The 15,481-nt window shown below is 37.8% G+C and overlaps 1 protein-coding gene across 1 annotated transcript; it reads left to right on the top strand.

Moving 5' to 3' along the window:
- The first annotated feature begins 4,652 nt into the window (after window positions 1–4,652).
- LOC120414240 (DNA repair protein complementing XP-C cells homolog) lies at window positions 4,653–15,466 on the top strand. Its single transcript, XM_039575355.2, has 4 exons — window positions 4,653–7,525; window positions 14,303–14,544; window positions 14,613–15,004; window positions 15,062–15,466. Exons 1-4 carry the CDS (start codon window positions 4,814–4,816, stop codon window positions 15,346–15,348), a joined length of 3,633 nt encoding a protein of 1,210 aa, XP_039431289.1. The 5' UTR covers window positions 4,653–4,813; the 3' UTR covers window positions 15,349–15,466.
- Window positions 15,467–15,481: the final 15 nt, after the last annotated feature.

The following is a 15,481-nucleotide window of genomic DNA, read 5'->3' as shown; positions in this document are numbered from 1 at the left end:
GTCGTCTTCTAACAGTTGCTAGAAGTTTACAGCTCCCCAAGTTCTTTTAAATGTTCTAAAGAAAGATTGACAATTTTAAAATCCATGTCATTCCATGCTCAGCACTTGTCAAAACAAACAAATCGAAAAAAAACCTGAGTTTACTATGATGAAAATATTCATCAGGAAACGCATAACGCAGCTACGATACCAAAGGGTAAGCTCGTAACGCAGCCACAAAATTCGATGACTTTTGTTCGGACTGCGTCCTCTGGATTACTCTGTGGTAAAGCCCGATGTAAATTTTTAGGTACAACCTCGCCAGTAAAAGTTTTCGTTTTTTAAACAAGAAAAAAACATTCCCTCAAGCTAATTTTGGCAACTTATTAAATAAAAAATAAGTTACTTTTGTCATTACGGTAATATTTTTGTGTGTGTACAAAGGGTCATTGTACTCAGAAAATAAGCTTTATCGCTGTAAACAATAATATCAGCAATCTAAGCTTCATTTTAGGAAAAGAAAAGTAAAATTAATTTTCCATTAAGCCTTGGACTCGTGACCGGCGACCGCTCGTTACGGTACAGCAAAAACGGCGGCTGTAACTGCCGCTCGGTCTGGCCGTTGATGAGCTCGACCGTCGAGTTCGTATTGAGCAAGTTCTCCGGAGACTTTCCAATTCACCGTCATAATGTACATATTGGTGCGATCTTGTCAACAAATGTTTCTATCAAACACAACAATAATGTCTTGCGCATAATGCTTGAGTGTAGGCCAAAACATGTCAGTCCAGTCGTTTTTCCGGATCTAAACGGCACGGTCCACAGAACAACCGCAGACTCCCCTTCCAAAGCACCCAGCACCAACAAATGTTTTGATTCTGAAAGATAAATATTATGACAGCCACACTATTATCTACACTTGCTCATTTTTGCCAGAATCATCCTCGTCATTCCAGTCATTCCAGAATTAACCCGGAATTATTCCAGAATGACCGAGTGTCAACCCCCTTGGGCGTCAACCTTTCAAAAGGGTATCCCTGACTGAAAAGTCCGTCCGACGTCCGTCGTTTGTCGTACGTGCAATCGTACGACGTCGCACGCCAATGTCGTGCGACATTCGCACGAATGTCATACGTTTTTGCACCAAAATGTCGTATTTGTCGTGCGATCGATCATCGAAATTGTTCGACATTGTCGTACGACATTCGACCGACGTCGCACGGTTTTGTTATTTAGGATGTCGTGCTATTGTCGTGTGCTGTCATTTCGGAATTTTTAGGTTATTTTCGAAATAAAATTCATTTTATTTGTTGTTTTGCTGATTTTTATTGATATCTATTCTGCCCACCATTGAAAAAACGGCTAATATCCACTTTTGGCAAAAACGAGATATTAGCACCAGATTGTAGAGGATGTTCCAACGCATCTTCTGAACCTTGAATTTCACAGAAATAATGTTTAGATTTGGCTGCCGATGCGAAAAACCAAACGGCTAATATGCCACTCTTACGGGAAATTGTCACAATTTTCCAAATTTCGCTTGATGATGGCCAATCCGGTAGAATTCGTGTGCTGCCCCGTGAGTAGTTCGTTCACCTCCATCGCTTTCACTCAAAGGTTGTACTCGGCCGCAAGTTTGTTCTTTTTTCCAGGTCTTAGTATTGATAATGGCATCTAATTCCAGCGTGCCTTTAATGTTGCCATATCAGCACTTTGACATTCAATTACAGCTCATAAAAAGCGTTTTCAACTGAAATCAAACGATAAATCCAAGATAAATCGGCCAATAAGAAGTGAGCAAGCAAGTTTCTATCAAAAGTTTTGAAAAATTAGTTGTTTGAATAGTTAAAATAAGTAAATTGGATGGAATCAGGAGCGAGTGCTTATTTTGCTAAACATACGAGAATTTCTCCTATTTGATACCTGTCGAAAATATTCAAATTATTTAAAATTTCTAGAAGTTAAGAATTTTAGAAATTAAGAATTTCAAAACATAAGAATTAATAAAATTTAAGAATTGTAGATAATAATTTTGTGTTTGTCAAATTTTCGATTCAATAGTTTAATAATTTAATAAGTTAATAATTTAATAATATAATAATTTAATAATTTAATAATTTAATAATTTAATAATTTAATAATTTAATAATTTAATAATTTAATAATTTAATAATTTAATAATTTAATAATTTAATAATTTAATAATTTAATAATTTAATAATTTAATAATTTAATAATTTAATAATTTAATAATTTAATAATTTAATAATTTAATAATTTAATAATTTAATAATTTAATAATTTAATAATTTAATAATTTAATAATTTAATAATTTAATAATTTAATAATTTAATAATTTAATAATTTAATAATTTAATAATTTAATAATTTAATAATTTAATAATTTAATAATTTAATAATTTAATAATTTAATAATTTAATAATTTAATAATTTAATAATTTAATAATTTAATAATTTAATAATTTAATAATTTAATAATTTAATAATTTAATAATTTAATAATTTAATAATTTAATAATTTAATAATTTAATAATTTAATAATTTAATAATTTAATAATTTAATAATTTAATAATTTAATAATTTAATAATTTAATAATTTAATAATTTAATAATTTAATAATTTAATAATTTAATAATTTAATAATTTAATAATTTAATAATTTAATAATTTAATAATTTAATAATTTAATAATTTAATAATTTAATAATTTAATAATTTAATAATTTAATAATTTAATAATTTAATAATTTAATAATTTAATAATTTAATAATTTAATAATTTAATAATTTAATAATTTAATAATTTAATAATTTAATAATTTAATAATTTAATAATTTAATAATTTAATAATTTAATAATTTAATAATTTAATAATTTAATAATTTAATAATTTAATAATTTAATAATTTAATAATTTAATAATTTAATAATTTAATAATTTAATAATTTAATAATTTAATAATTTAATAATTTAATAATTTAATAATTTAATAATTTAATAATTTAATAATTTAATAATTTAATAATTTAATAATTTAATAATTTAATATTTTAATAATTTAATAATTTAATAACTTAATTATTTAATGATTTAATAATTTAATAATTTAATCATTTAACGGTGCACATCAACCATAGCTTTTGCACCCAGATTTTTGTTACAGACAATGTAGTATCTTCAGTGCCTGTAGTACTATCGAAATATTTTCTTATTCATCCCCTAAAGTACTGTCCACAAAGCAATTTACAACAAAGTTTGATTAATTTTACAATCCCGTTATTGCAGGATTGGGTTCGTAAGTTTGACAATTTTGGAATAAGAAGACAACAACTTCCTTCGTTGCTGTGCACCCTTAATAATTTAATCATTTAATAGTTTAATAATTTAATAATTTAATAATTTAATAATTTAATCATTTAATAGCTTAATCATTTAATAATTTAATCATTTAATAGTTTAATAATTTATAATAAAATTATTTAATTATTTATTAATTTATTTATAATTTTATGATTTTATAAATAACACCGACCAACAAAGTTTCTGCGCAGGCTTAACTCAAGGGGACCCCAAAAACATGTTTACTTTGTATTTTTCAAAAATTTCAAAAATATTTGGACAGAGCCGAATGGGTTTTCTGCAAAGTTTGTATGGAGAATTAGAGCTGTTCGCTACTCCCACAAACTTCATGCTGCCCTCTCGAGTTGAGCCAGGTTTCAGAATTTTAGAGTTTTATAATTTTTACTTTATTATTGTAAAATTTTTGAATACTAGAATTTCAGAAGTAAAGAATTTCAGAATTTTTGTGTTTAAGATTTAAAAAAAGTTTTGGCTCGTAGAATTGAAGAATTCAAGAATTATTTTTTTTAATTATTTTATTGTTTAGAATTTGTAATTGCATTAGGTTTGGATCCCCCTCCTGTCCTCCCCCACGCACATTTCCATCGTCCTCTTTTTTCCTCCCGGCACACCTCCACCGTTTAAAAAAACACGACTCACCCCAATCCGCTTCCGATCGCAGACCGGTTCCTTCCCGTCCCATCTTCTGGCATGATCCGCCGGGTTAACGATGTTTCACGTTCTCTTCCACCGTCGCGAAGGCTGAAATCAGGAAATCTGGAACATAATGTTATGATTTAGCCGCTCGCCCACTCCGGCCGGAACTTTCCAGCAAAAAAAGGAACACAACTTACCAATCAACCAGCCAAAATCCTCACGAACCTTTACAACAATATTGTTTTTCTGATTTGATCAAGTCCGAACAAGATCAACTGAAGAGAACTGTCAAACTGTTTGCGTCGACGATAATCGACGTCGAATTGAAGGTAAATCGATGGAAAAAACAATGTCGAGCATGTCGAGTGTTTGTCGCACGTTTGTCGTCCTTTCGACCAATCGATATCGAAACGGTAAAATCAAAACCGTGCGACAACTCGTACGACGTGCGACATTTTTCAAACAGGGATATGTCAAAATCAGTACATTTTCGATACCCTTTTAAAAGTGTGACGACGGGTGAACTTGAAAAATGATACTTTTGACTTTGAGTGTACAATTTGATAGATTCTGCAATGAAAATTGTCTCAGTGCAGCTAGTTGCACCCACTCATCAGGACAGGCAAGTTTGGCGCCAAACACCGCATGAACTCTGGTGGGTAACACTCAATCAGTCAGGATTTCACATGTTTTCGCAACATAAAACATCTTGCAAAGCAAGCTGCGCATAGTGGTGCGATGTGAAACTGCGTCGTTTGTTATATTTTTTTATGTTTTCCGGTGTTTTGTGTCCTAGTTTTACCCGTCGTAATGAACCGCGCCCGTCGCAGCGTGACCGTGAAGAAGAAGGTGGCCACACCGCCGGCCAACAGTGACGATGATTTTGAGAGTGAGGAGGTGGAGGAAAGTGGGGCGGACTTTTCCGCCAGCGAGGACGAATGGCTGCCGGGGGACAAGAGGAAGAAGGGTGGGACGGAATCCGACGGGGAGGAGTCGGCAGAGGTTGATGAAGATGAGGAGGAGGAGGACCCTAGCGGGGATGGGTCTGGAAGTGACGAAAGCGTCGTGGCTACGAAGAAGGCGAAGGTTAAGAGGTCCGGGAAGGGATCTCCCAAGCAGCCTGCTAAGAAGAAGCGGATGTCCCCGAAGACCCGCGATGAGCTGTATTCGCGCACCAAGAAGTACCTGTTGAAAGAGAGGGATCCGGAGCTGCCACCGTTGAACTCGAGCGTGTCGGACATTCTTAAAAGTTGTCAATTTCAAAAGAAGAAAAACTTTTCAGCATCTCAGGCGGAACCGAACAGGTTGAAGCCCGTTGCACGGAACGACGAGTCCGAGAGCAGTGGCGATGAGCATTTGATAAACCCGGAAAAGCTGGACTTGAACTCGGATTTCTTCAATCGGCAAGAGAAGCTGGAGGAGCGGGCTGTGGCGGTGCCACAGTTTGACTGTAACGCCGGCATGAACTTGTCGGATAGCTCGGACGGGGAGGAGGCGAGTGAAGGCAAACTTCCGGCGTCGATTCCGAAGCTGGCCGCGGATCAGCTGATCAGCAAGATTAACGAATCGTCGAGCGGGTTTATGAACTTTAACAATTTGGGAGAGTTCAACAAGAAGATTCAGGAAGCGAAGGACATGCTGAAGAACTACCAGACGAAGGAGTCGCAGGAGGGCAAGGACGAAGATGTTTCAAATTTATTGGCTCTGGGTGAGGCTGAGGTTGGAGCTTCACCCGGGAAAATGGGCCAGGCCAGCCAACCGGGCATTGAGAGTGAAGAATCGGATTGGGAGGAAGTTGAGGAGGCACGGAAGAGTCAGGCTTCGGAGGGGAAAGCAGCTGGTGATGCTGACTATCAGATCACGGTTGAGGTCGAGGGGACCAAGTCGAAGAAGAAGCGGTGGGAAGAGATCGAGATGGAGCTGTACATTAAGCGGCAAATCAACAAGGTCAAGCGGGAGAAACAGCTGGCTTACCACAAGAGCAGCGTTCTTTGCTGTATCGCCGAAGGTCGCAAACTGAACGAGATTGTAGGCTCGGGAAGGGTTCAGGCGATGATGCTGTCCTGTATGCAGGCCAAGCAGTGCATGCTCAAGGGGAAGGTCGACTTGAAGTTTGTCGATCAGCTGATGAGTTGGTTCAAAGACACGTTCCAACTCACGAGCCAGCAGATGCTGGGGGAGAAGCAGTCCAGCTTGAAGTTCACCCTTGCCTTGGAGCTGTTCACGCGAAAGGTGTCCTGCAAGCGTAACTACGTTCTGCTGTTTCTGGCCTGTCTGCGAGCTGCTGGAATTCACTGCAGACTGGTCATTTCCGCGAACGCCCCACCGAAACGACCGGCCATGAAAGATCTTTGCCCGATTTCCGAGCGCCAGCTGATTGAGCAGTTCGAGCGTGAGTTCAAGGGTAAAGTTCGGAGCGGCGAGGACTCGACGGTTGATACGAGCGTGAAGGAAGAGGATACAACCGTTGAAGTGAAGGAAGAAGCTAAGGAAGAGGTCGAAGAGAAGCAATCGGACAAGAAACCTGCAAAATCTTCGCGAGTTCCTAAGGTATTAATCGAGAAACTGGACGTGAAGACTAACGAAACCGCTGAAACCTCCTCGGACAAGAAACCTGCCAGATCGTCGCGAATTCCAAAAGTACTAGTCGAGAAACTTGAAGTGAAGACTCGAAGCCGCTCCCGATCGCAAACGGCCAAAGCCGACGAACAATCGCGCAAGCTGCGCTTCAGCCCCGAACCGGAACTCCTGGGCGCAGAACCCAAATCGGCCACACCAAGTCCTTCCAAGGAGAATCCAAAAACGCGAAAGAGTATCCTCAAAGCTCGCGCTTCACCTCGAAACGCTTCCCGAAAGGCTCTGAACACGCTCAACATCCCGCAGCTGGACGGTATGGACGACATACCAGCCAGCTCACCCCGAAGACGTAATCTTCGTAGTCACGATAAGGCAGCGAAGCTGGAAACCTCCAACGACCTGCCCTTCACCAAACGCAACACCAACACGCCGCAGGCGACGACTTCAAAGCAGATCACCAAACAACCGGGACGAGTCTCCAAGCGCAAACTCTTCACGACGACCAAAACCGTCGAACCGGAAGCGGAACCCGTCAAAAAGCCCAAACCAACGAAGAATCAAATTCTTTCGTCCGATTCGGAATCGGAACCACCCAAATCGCAATCTTCGCCGGCGTTGAGCAAGAAGCGCAAGGCGAAAAGCACCGCCAAGGCGGACCCCGAATCGGACGACAGTGACTTTGAACCGGTCGGCGATAAGAGGAAGAGGGTGGCGGCGAAGCGGACGCGAGTTCGATCGGAGACGCCAGAGGTGAAGAAGAAAAAGTCGGCGCCGGCGAGGAAGGGCAAGAAGAAGGTAGAAGTTGTGGATAAGGAAGCGGACATCTCGAACTCGGCGGTCGCGAGCAAGACGGACGTGTGGATCGAGTTTTACGCTGAGAAGGAGAAGCAGTGGAAAACGGTGGATCTGTTTGCCGGGAAGGTCGACTGTGCGGAGTATCTGGCGGTAAGGATTGATGCGAGACGGGTGGGTGGGTTACGGGTTATAGAACCTACCTACTAGATTTAGAAAAAAGGACTTATGACGAACTTTTGAAATAAAAAAAGAGAAAGAGGGAGGTCATGATATTCTCGAAAAAAAAAAAATGCTTCGTGGATGACGCCTTAGAAAGTAGAATAAGAAATTTTAATTTACGGATTTAAAATTCTTTTTTTTTGCAATTTTTATTTTCAAAATTAAATATAAAGTTAAAAATTCTTCAGTAAAAAAAAAACATTTTTTTTAATTTAATTAATTAGGGCTCTTTAATTTTTAAAAAGAGATTCCTAGAAGAGTGACCACGTGGTCCATCCATATCTCTCAGAGGCCAATGAAACCATGTATGTATACATTTTTTTTTTCAGACAACCTTTCTTCCCCCTAGTGGACGTTTGTTCATAGTTCTCATACCTTTTTTTCTATGGAGCGTGGCCATTGCCAAACACCACCACCTCCTCACTTGGCTTATGGACGGCCCCTTATCCGCAAACTCAAAAATTTAAAAAAAATAAAAAAGAATCGAAAAAATTCAAAAAATTAAAAAAAGGTTTAAAAAAATCCAAAATTTTATCAACTTTTTTTTAAATCGCAAATTCAGACAATTTTTTTTAAATTAATTTTCTTTAATTTTTTTCCAAATTTTCCAAAGATTTTGATTTTTTTTAAATTTTTAAAATTTAGACCTTTTTTTGAAATTTGAAATTGTTGAACATTATTTTAAATGTTTAAAATTGTTTTAATTTTTTTAAATGCTTAAAATTGTTCGAAATTATTTTTTTTTAAATCCTTAAAATAAAAAAAAAATTGAGGTTTTTGACGTTTTTTTTATTTTTATTATTTTTCTTAAACTTTTAAAACTAAAAAAATTGAACTTTTGAAAATCTTAATTTTTTTTTAAATTTGTGAAATTTTTTATAGGTATTCAAATTTTTTATTTTTTTATAGGTTTATAGGTTTAACCTTTTTTTTTCTATGGAGCGTGGCCATTGCCAAACACCACCACCTCCTCACTTGGCTTATAGACGGCCCCTTATCCGCAAACTAAAAAATTAAAAAAAAAATTAAAAAGAATCGAAAAAATTCAAAAAATTAAAAAAAGGTTTTAAAAAAATCCAAAATTTAATCAACTTTTTTTTAAATCGCAAATTCAGACATTTTTTTGAAATTAAATTTTTTTAAATTTTTTTCCAAATTTTCCAATGATTTTGATTTTTTTTTAATTTTTAAAATTTAGACCTTTTTTTTGAAATTTGAAATTGTTGTAAATTATTTTAAATGTTTAAAATTGTTTGAATTTTTTTTAAATGCTTAAAATTGTTTGAAATTTATTTTTTTTAAATCCTTAAAATAAAAAAAAATATTTTTTTGAGGTTTTTGACTTTTTTTATTTTTTTTATTTTTCTTAAATATTTAAAACTAAAAAATTGAACTTTTGAAAATCTTATTTTTTTTTAATTTGTCAAATTTTTTATAGGTATTCAAATTTTTTAATTTTTTATAGGTTTTGATTTTTTTTTATTTTCTGTTTTTGAATTCTTAAAAAAATTGAATCTTTTTAAAAAAAATGATTTTTTTTATTTTACAACTTTGGAAAAGTTTTAGATTTTCTATTTTTTAAAATTTGATTTCTTTTTTAAATTCATATTTTTTTATTTTCTGGAATTTTGAAATATTTAAAAAAAAATGCTACAGTGGACTCTCTGGCTGTCGATCTTCTCGATGTCAATATTGCTCCAGCTGTCAATAAATTTTTCAGTCCCTTCAAATAGATTGCTTTGATTTTCCGTTCTATAATTTGATAACTCCCGCTCTCGACGGTCCCTTCAATATCAACAACGAGAGAGTCCACTGTATTACAAATTTCGATCGTAATTTCTCGATCCACGATCGGCATTTCTCAATAGTCAAAAATTCCGATCGTAATTTGTCGATGGTAGGGGAAATAAACCCATTTTAAGCCTAATAAGCGGTCGTGTTTGAATGATGCTGGATAATCTGGAGTGTTCCTTGAAATTCAGTAAAACCAAGTACACCAACGAGTAGAGCAACTTTTTGTGAACATTTCTGTTTATTTTCACTTTTATTAAAAGTTATGCTATTTCTTTTACAAGCATTTTAAAAAAATATTTCAAAAACGCATTCTAATCAGTCGTGTGCATTGGGCCACGCCCATTTTTCTATTTTCAGCTTAGTTCTTTTTTTCTTCCAACGTTCGTTTGGGTCTGCTTCGTGCTGCCAAAATTCATGAAATTTTGAGCGAACACTCACGAAAAGTAGCATTTATAGAGAAAGTTTGCTGGCATCGCTGGCTGCGCTGCTGGTGGTGTTGGTGGCCACCCTTTGTTCTTTATTTTAGAGAGCCTGGATCTTATTAGAGAACGGACATCTCAAACCAAAAGTACCAATCGAAGCACGAGAACTGTCAAACGGAGGTACCAATCGAGCAAAATTCTTTGTCTTATGCTCGATTGGTACCTCCGTTTGACAGTTCTCGTGCTTCGATTGGTACTTTTGGTTTGAGATGTCCGTTCTCTAATAAGATCCAGGCTCTCTACTTTATTTGCCTTTGTCTCTCGCTCGGTTTTCTTCAGGCTTCGCTTGGAATGGGTCATCAAGATTGAAACGTCAAAAGACTTGGCGCGTTTGTTTTTTTGATGGTGCTTGCTAATGATTTACATGTTTCGGGATTATTTTTCAAGTGAGTGACTAAGTAACGGTCAAAAGAACATGTTGCCGGTAGTTGGAAGCAATTTTATATCTTAAGCGCTTTGAAATCGTTAGCGCAAGTGAAAGGATATTGATGGCGACTTTCGTTAAGCAGTTAAACTCTGATCTTGCGTGTGGATGTGTGTGCCACCAAAATGATGAGAAATGGTCTCGCAAAATAGAAATTATGACCAAAAGTGCATTAAATTTGATCTTTTTGGCCAGTAAGTGGCATACATTTGCGTGCTTACTCGAGGCGGTGCTGTTGCTGGTAAGTTTACAGCCTAAATAGTATTTTTTTAGCTTTAATCGAGCATCAAACTCTCCATATGACGAAGATAGGTGTTTGAATAGAAATGGTATATTTCCCCTAAGTCGTAATCTGTCGTAATCTTACTATCGATCGTGAGACGAGAAATGACGATCGAATGCAATAATCACCACGCAAATTTCAAAGAGGTTGTGTTTGTAGTTTTGCAGTTTTAGATTTTTTTAATCATTATTTAATCAAAAAACTTTTTTTTTATTTTATGGAATATGTATTTTCAAATTTAAAGAATTTTATATAAATAGTGACAAATTTTTTTCTACAAATTAAAGTACTGCTTTTTCATTTTCTTGATTTTTTTCAAATATAGATTTTTTTTCTGCTGTTTTTTATTTGAAATGTCAGAATTTAGATTTTTTGTGATTTGTATTGTGAAATAACAAAAATGGCCATCAAAAATTAGGTAACCTTAAATAAGATTTCTTCAGTCGAAAAATTAATAAAATTAAAAAAAAATAACTTTCCTATCAATTATTTAAACAAAGCTAAAATTTTATACAGGCAATGTTTTCATAAAAAAATGGATTTCCGTTTTCCGTTAAACAATTTAATTTTATTTATTTTTTTAAATTTGGCCGTTAAAAATATTTTTCAATGTTTATACAGTGGACTCTCTGGCTGTCGATCTTCTTGATATCAATATTGCTCCAGCTGTCAATAACATTTTCAGTCCCTTCAAGAAGATTGCTTTGATTTTCCGTTCTATAATTTGATAACTCCCTCTCTCGACGGTCCCTTCAATATCGAGAACGAGAGAGTCCACTGTATCACGAACTGTCAAAATGTATGCATTGACAGTTGTTAAAACAGGTTCCAATGTGAGAATTGGGTAGTACATTTGTTTGTTATCGAGAAATTAAAAGTGAGAGTGTGTGCGTGCAACATGGAGTTAAACCTAGGGGGTGTACAGAGTCAAAGTTTTTACCATTCGTTAACATATTGACGCCGATATCAATATATTGGTCAATACTTTAACGAAAATTTGAGTGATCATTCCCACCGTGCACTTTTCAACCTTGAGTTGACAGATGGTAAACAATAACAATGATTTTGGCGGATAAAAGTAAATTGAAAACCCAAGGTGTAGGCGATCGGAACATAGATTTTATAACGGTTCCGGCATGTTCCGTCTTCATTTCGACCATCCCGCGATCACGGATGAGCGAACTCTTCCTCTTGCAGCCCTGAAAATCAGCATGGATCTGTTTTGACCGGTGTTTCCAGTACTGCCGAACGAAAGGCCGAGTTTAGGTTTAGATTTCTCCATCTTGGTACATGACTGAGCGACCGGGAAGAAATGCTTTCCGGAACACTTGACAGCCCGATGAGATGGTGGACTATGAGCCGACACGGCAACGGCGTCTGAAAGCATAAGAGGAAGAGATTTCTGAAAGAAACCGGTTCCGAAGCATCCCTCTTCAAATCCCACAGACCAGCTGACGGCGGATGCTATCGAAGATACTGCAAGCGGTCACCAGACAAAGAACCGCGATCATATCCGAAGTATGGTTCTTCTCTTTGCGTATCTTCCCGCAGGGGAGATGACATCAGAGACGGGGTGTGTAAAACAAACGGGGGCCAAAGTAGGCGAACGAGCAATCGCTTCCTCCGGGAAAATCGTTCCTCCGGGGGGATTGGCAAATAGAAGAACAATGTTGATTAAGCCATAAGAATTCTCTTTAACAAACGGAAGAGGAAGATCTGATGAGTGCCGTCATGACGAGCCATCGCGTCATTACAACCGCCAGAACTATTTCCGTGCAGGTACCGAGGCCGGCTATCAAGGTGGCAATTGGTATTACAGTGGCTCCCTTCCGGCCTAGATGACCGCGGTGGCTTGGAATACGAAGGTCTTCAGAACTTCCCGAAGAGTAGAGCAGTGATTTCGACCAGGAAATGTACAATTGCCAAACCCAACTGGATGCAGTTGAAACCTGGCAATGCGTTGTGAGCTCAGCAAGTGCGTCGGAGTGCAAATAAAACGAGATCCATGTATGTGTGTGTGTGTGTGTGTGTGTGTGTGTGTGTGTGTGTGTGTGTGTGTGTGTGTGTGTGTGTGTGTGTGTTTATCCGTAAATATCGCATTCAATTTATTTTTCAACACTTAACCATCATCATTAACATTATCGAGTCACTAGTCGGTTTATCTACCGATTTCTCTTCCGACACCGTAGATTAACTCTCGGAATTCTTCAACGATTCAGGCCATCTCGAATAATTCAACCTAAAAATACAAGAATCTTTAAAAACTCATCCAAAAATCAATTTTAAACAACTCACCTCCGGATAGCACAATAACGTAGATGTCGTTTTTTCATCGCCTTTTTCTCGCTAGCGGAACTAACGATGATGGTGAAACTCGAAACGGTTGGTGATTCCAGATGAGGTCCAAACCAAACAGAAACTTATTCAGCATCATCAAGATAAATGACCCTCCAATTTTTGGCAACACCACGCCACACACATTTTTATCAGCACCTCTCCAAGATTTTTTCGGTGCCGCAAGATTTAGTTGCGGCCGCAGGACCGTTATCAGGCGTAATCGCTGCCAACACCCGGCTTGAAGGTTGCCGATTCCGAGGAGTTTTGGTACCCTTGCACGACGTCGCGAATTTCAGATTTTTTTGTTTTGGTTTGATTTCATCTGACATTTCAACATATCAAGGTTCCTAGATCATGGTGGGATTTCGTCAATATATTAACGAAACGTCGATGCATTGACCAAGTATCATAATCTATTTTAATGTGTTTATAGTATACTAACCTATCTGACCAACCCCTAGAGTTAAACTTTTCAAAGTGCTATGGTAATCTTCACAGCAACTTCACAGAAAGTTTAACTCCATGTTGCACGCAAGCACTCTAACATTTAATTGCTCGATGACTACTTTCAAATGATTGCTGTTACCAAGTAGCACTGCACGAGCCAGAAAGAGAGGAAAAGAAAAAGAGCATGTCGGGTTCGGTCGGGCGGCTGCTTGAGTGCTGAGCTCGGTTTTTGTTCGTTTCAACATCGTGTGCGTTCACTGACGGTCGCTTCGTAATGGCGATGTGTGTGAACATTAAAATATCGTTGTTATGTTGTCTGGAGATTCCTAAAACTTTAATGGATCTAATATTGATCCAAAAATTGAGATTTGTATAGAGAAACCTATGATGCAAATAGGCGTTTTTTGGATATGAGGAATCGATATTTCTATGAATGTTCCGAAAGGATCCATTAACCTCAAAAAAATATTTTTGCAATTCCGTCGTGAAACTACTTACTTTTCCTGTCATTCTTGAACGACGAAATAGCCTACTTTTCTGTACCAAAAATAACAGAATCGAATAGCAACACTTTTCAAAATAAATGCTGAAAAGTTCTACTTTTCAGCACTGAAATGGGTGCTGAAAAGTTGAACTTTTCAGCACTTGTTTCGAAAAATAACACTTTTCAACATTTTTTTTATTTAAACGATTTATTGACAAAATATATGAAAATTCGACTTAAAATTTCACTCAATGGGTGTTTTTCGAAATTGCAAAAAATGTTGTATGGAACTCGTTGCAAAACTTGATTTTTTCAGCACTCGTCGTATTTATCCAACTCGGTGAACCTCGTTGGATAAATGTACGACTCGTGCTGAAAAAATCCTCTTTTTGCAACTTGTTGCATAAACTACTATTAAGTCTCACAAACTAAGACATGATCTTCCCTCTCCTTCTAGCGCCACGCGACCGCCCCCATCAGCTACGTGTTCGGCTTCGACAACGCGGGACACATCAAGGACGTTACGCCGCGCTACGTCCAGCACTGGAATACCGTTTGCCGCAAGTCACGCGTCGAGCAGAAGTGGTTGGAGAAAGCGCTCAAGCCGTTCCTGCCGGAAAAATCCGACCGCGACGAGCAGGAAAATGCCGAGCTGAACAAGATCGATCTGGACAAGCCACTGCCAACGACGATCGCCGAGTGAGTAGAGACGACTTGGGGAGGTGGGATTTGTTTGGAGTTGGTTGAACAAAAATCTTGTTTTGCAGATGCAAGAACCACCCGCTGTACGTGCTGAAGCGTCACCTGCTCAAGTTCGAGGCGCTCTACCCTGTGGAAGTTCCAAGCTTGGGCTTTGTCCGCGGGGAAGCGATCTACGCGCGCGAGTGCGTCTTTGTGCTGCAGACCCGTGAGAAATGGTACAAACAGGGCAGGATCGTTAAGCCGTTCGAGACCGCCTACAAGGTGGTCAAGTGCTGGAGGTACGACAAGGAGAAGAACGAGTGGCTCAGCAACCAGCCGTGCGACATCTTCGGGATCTGGCAAACCGACGAGTACGATCCGCCGACGGCGGAGAACGGCGTGGTCCCGAGGAACGAGTACGGCAACGTGGAGCTGTTTACGCCCAAGATGTTGCCGAAGAAGACGGTCCATCTGCAGCGTGAGTAGACGCGACCTGTTTCTTCAACAGATAGTTGACTAATTTGGTTTGTTTCAGTTCCGGGTTTGAATCGCGTGTGCCGCCGGCTGGGCATCGACTGTGCGCCCGCGTTGACCGGCTTCGAGAAGGCCCGCATGCGGATGATTCCCGTGTACGATGGGTTCGTTGTTTGTGAGGAGTTTGGGGACCAGGTTACCGAGGAATGGTACAAAGAGATGGAGGAGGAGGAGAGGCGCGAGCAGGAAAAGCTGGAAAAGCGCGTCTACGGCAACTGGAAGAAGCTCATCAGGGGCGTGCTGGTGCGCCGCAAGCTGCAGAACAAGTACAATTTTGACAATCTGTGAGATGTTGGGGGAAGGAGTTTTTTTTTGTTGTTACGAGGTTCTATTTTTTGTATACGTGTCTTTTTGAAAGTATTTTTTATAACTATTAAACCCAGTTGATGCCATATAGTATTGTAAATGTGACTTTGATTTC

This window comes from Culex pipiens, chromosome 3 (assembly GCF_016801865.2).
Source record: "Culex pipiens pallens isolate TS chromosome 3, TS_CPP_V2, whole genome shotgun sequence".
Classification (NCBI taxonomy): domain Eukaryota; kingdom Metazoa; phylum Arthropoda; class Insecta; order Diptera; family Culicidae; genus Culex; species Culex pipiens.
This window is presented reverse-complemented; position numbering and strand designations above follow the sequence as displayed.

Excerpts from the sequence above, each read along its gene's own strand:
- LOC120414240 (XM_039575355.2), top strand. The coding sequence starts at position 4,814 with ATGAACCGCGCCCGTCGCAGCGTGACCGTGAAGAAGAAGGTGGCCACA. Across the intron at positions 7,526-14,302 it reads ACTGTGCGGAGTATCTGGCG|CGCCACGCGACCGCCCCCAT; the intron begins GTAAGGATTGAT and ends CTCTCCTTCTAG. Across the intron at positions 14,545-14,612 it reads CTGCCAACGACGATCGCCGA|ATGCAAGAACCACCCGCTGT; the intron begins GTGAGTAGAGAC and ends CTTGTTTTGCAG.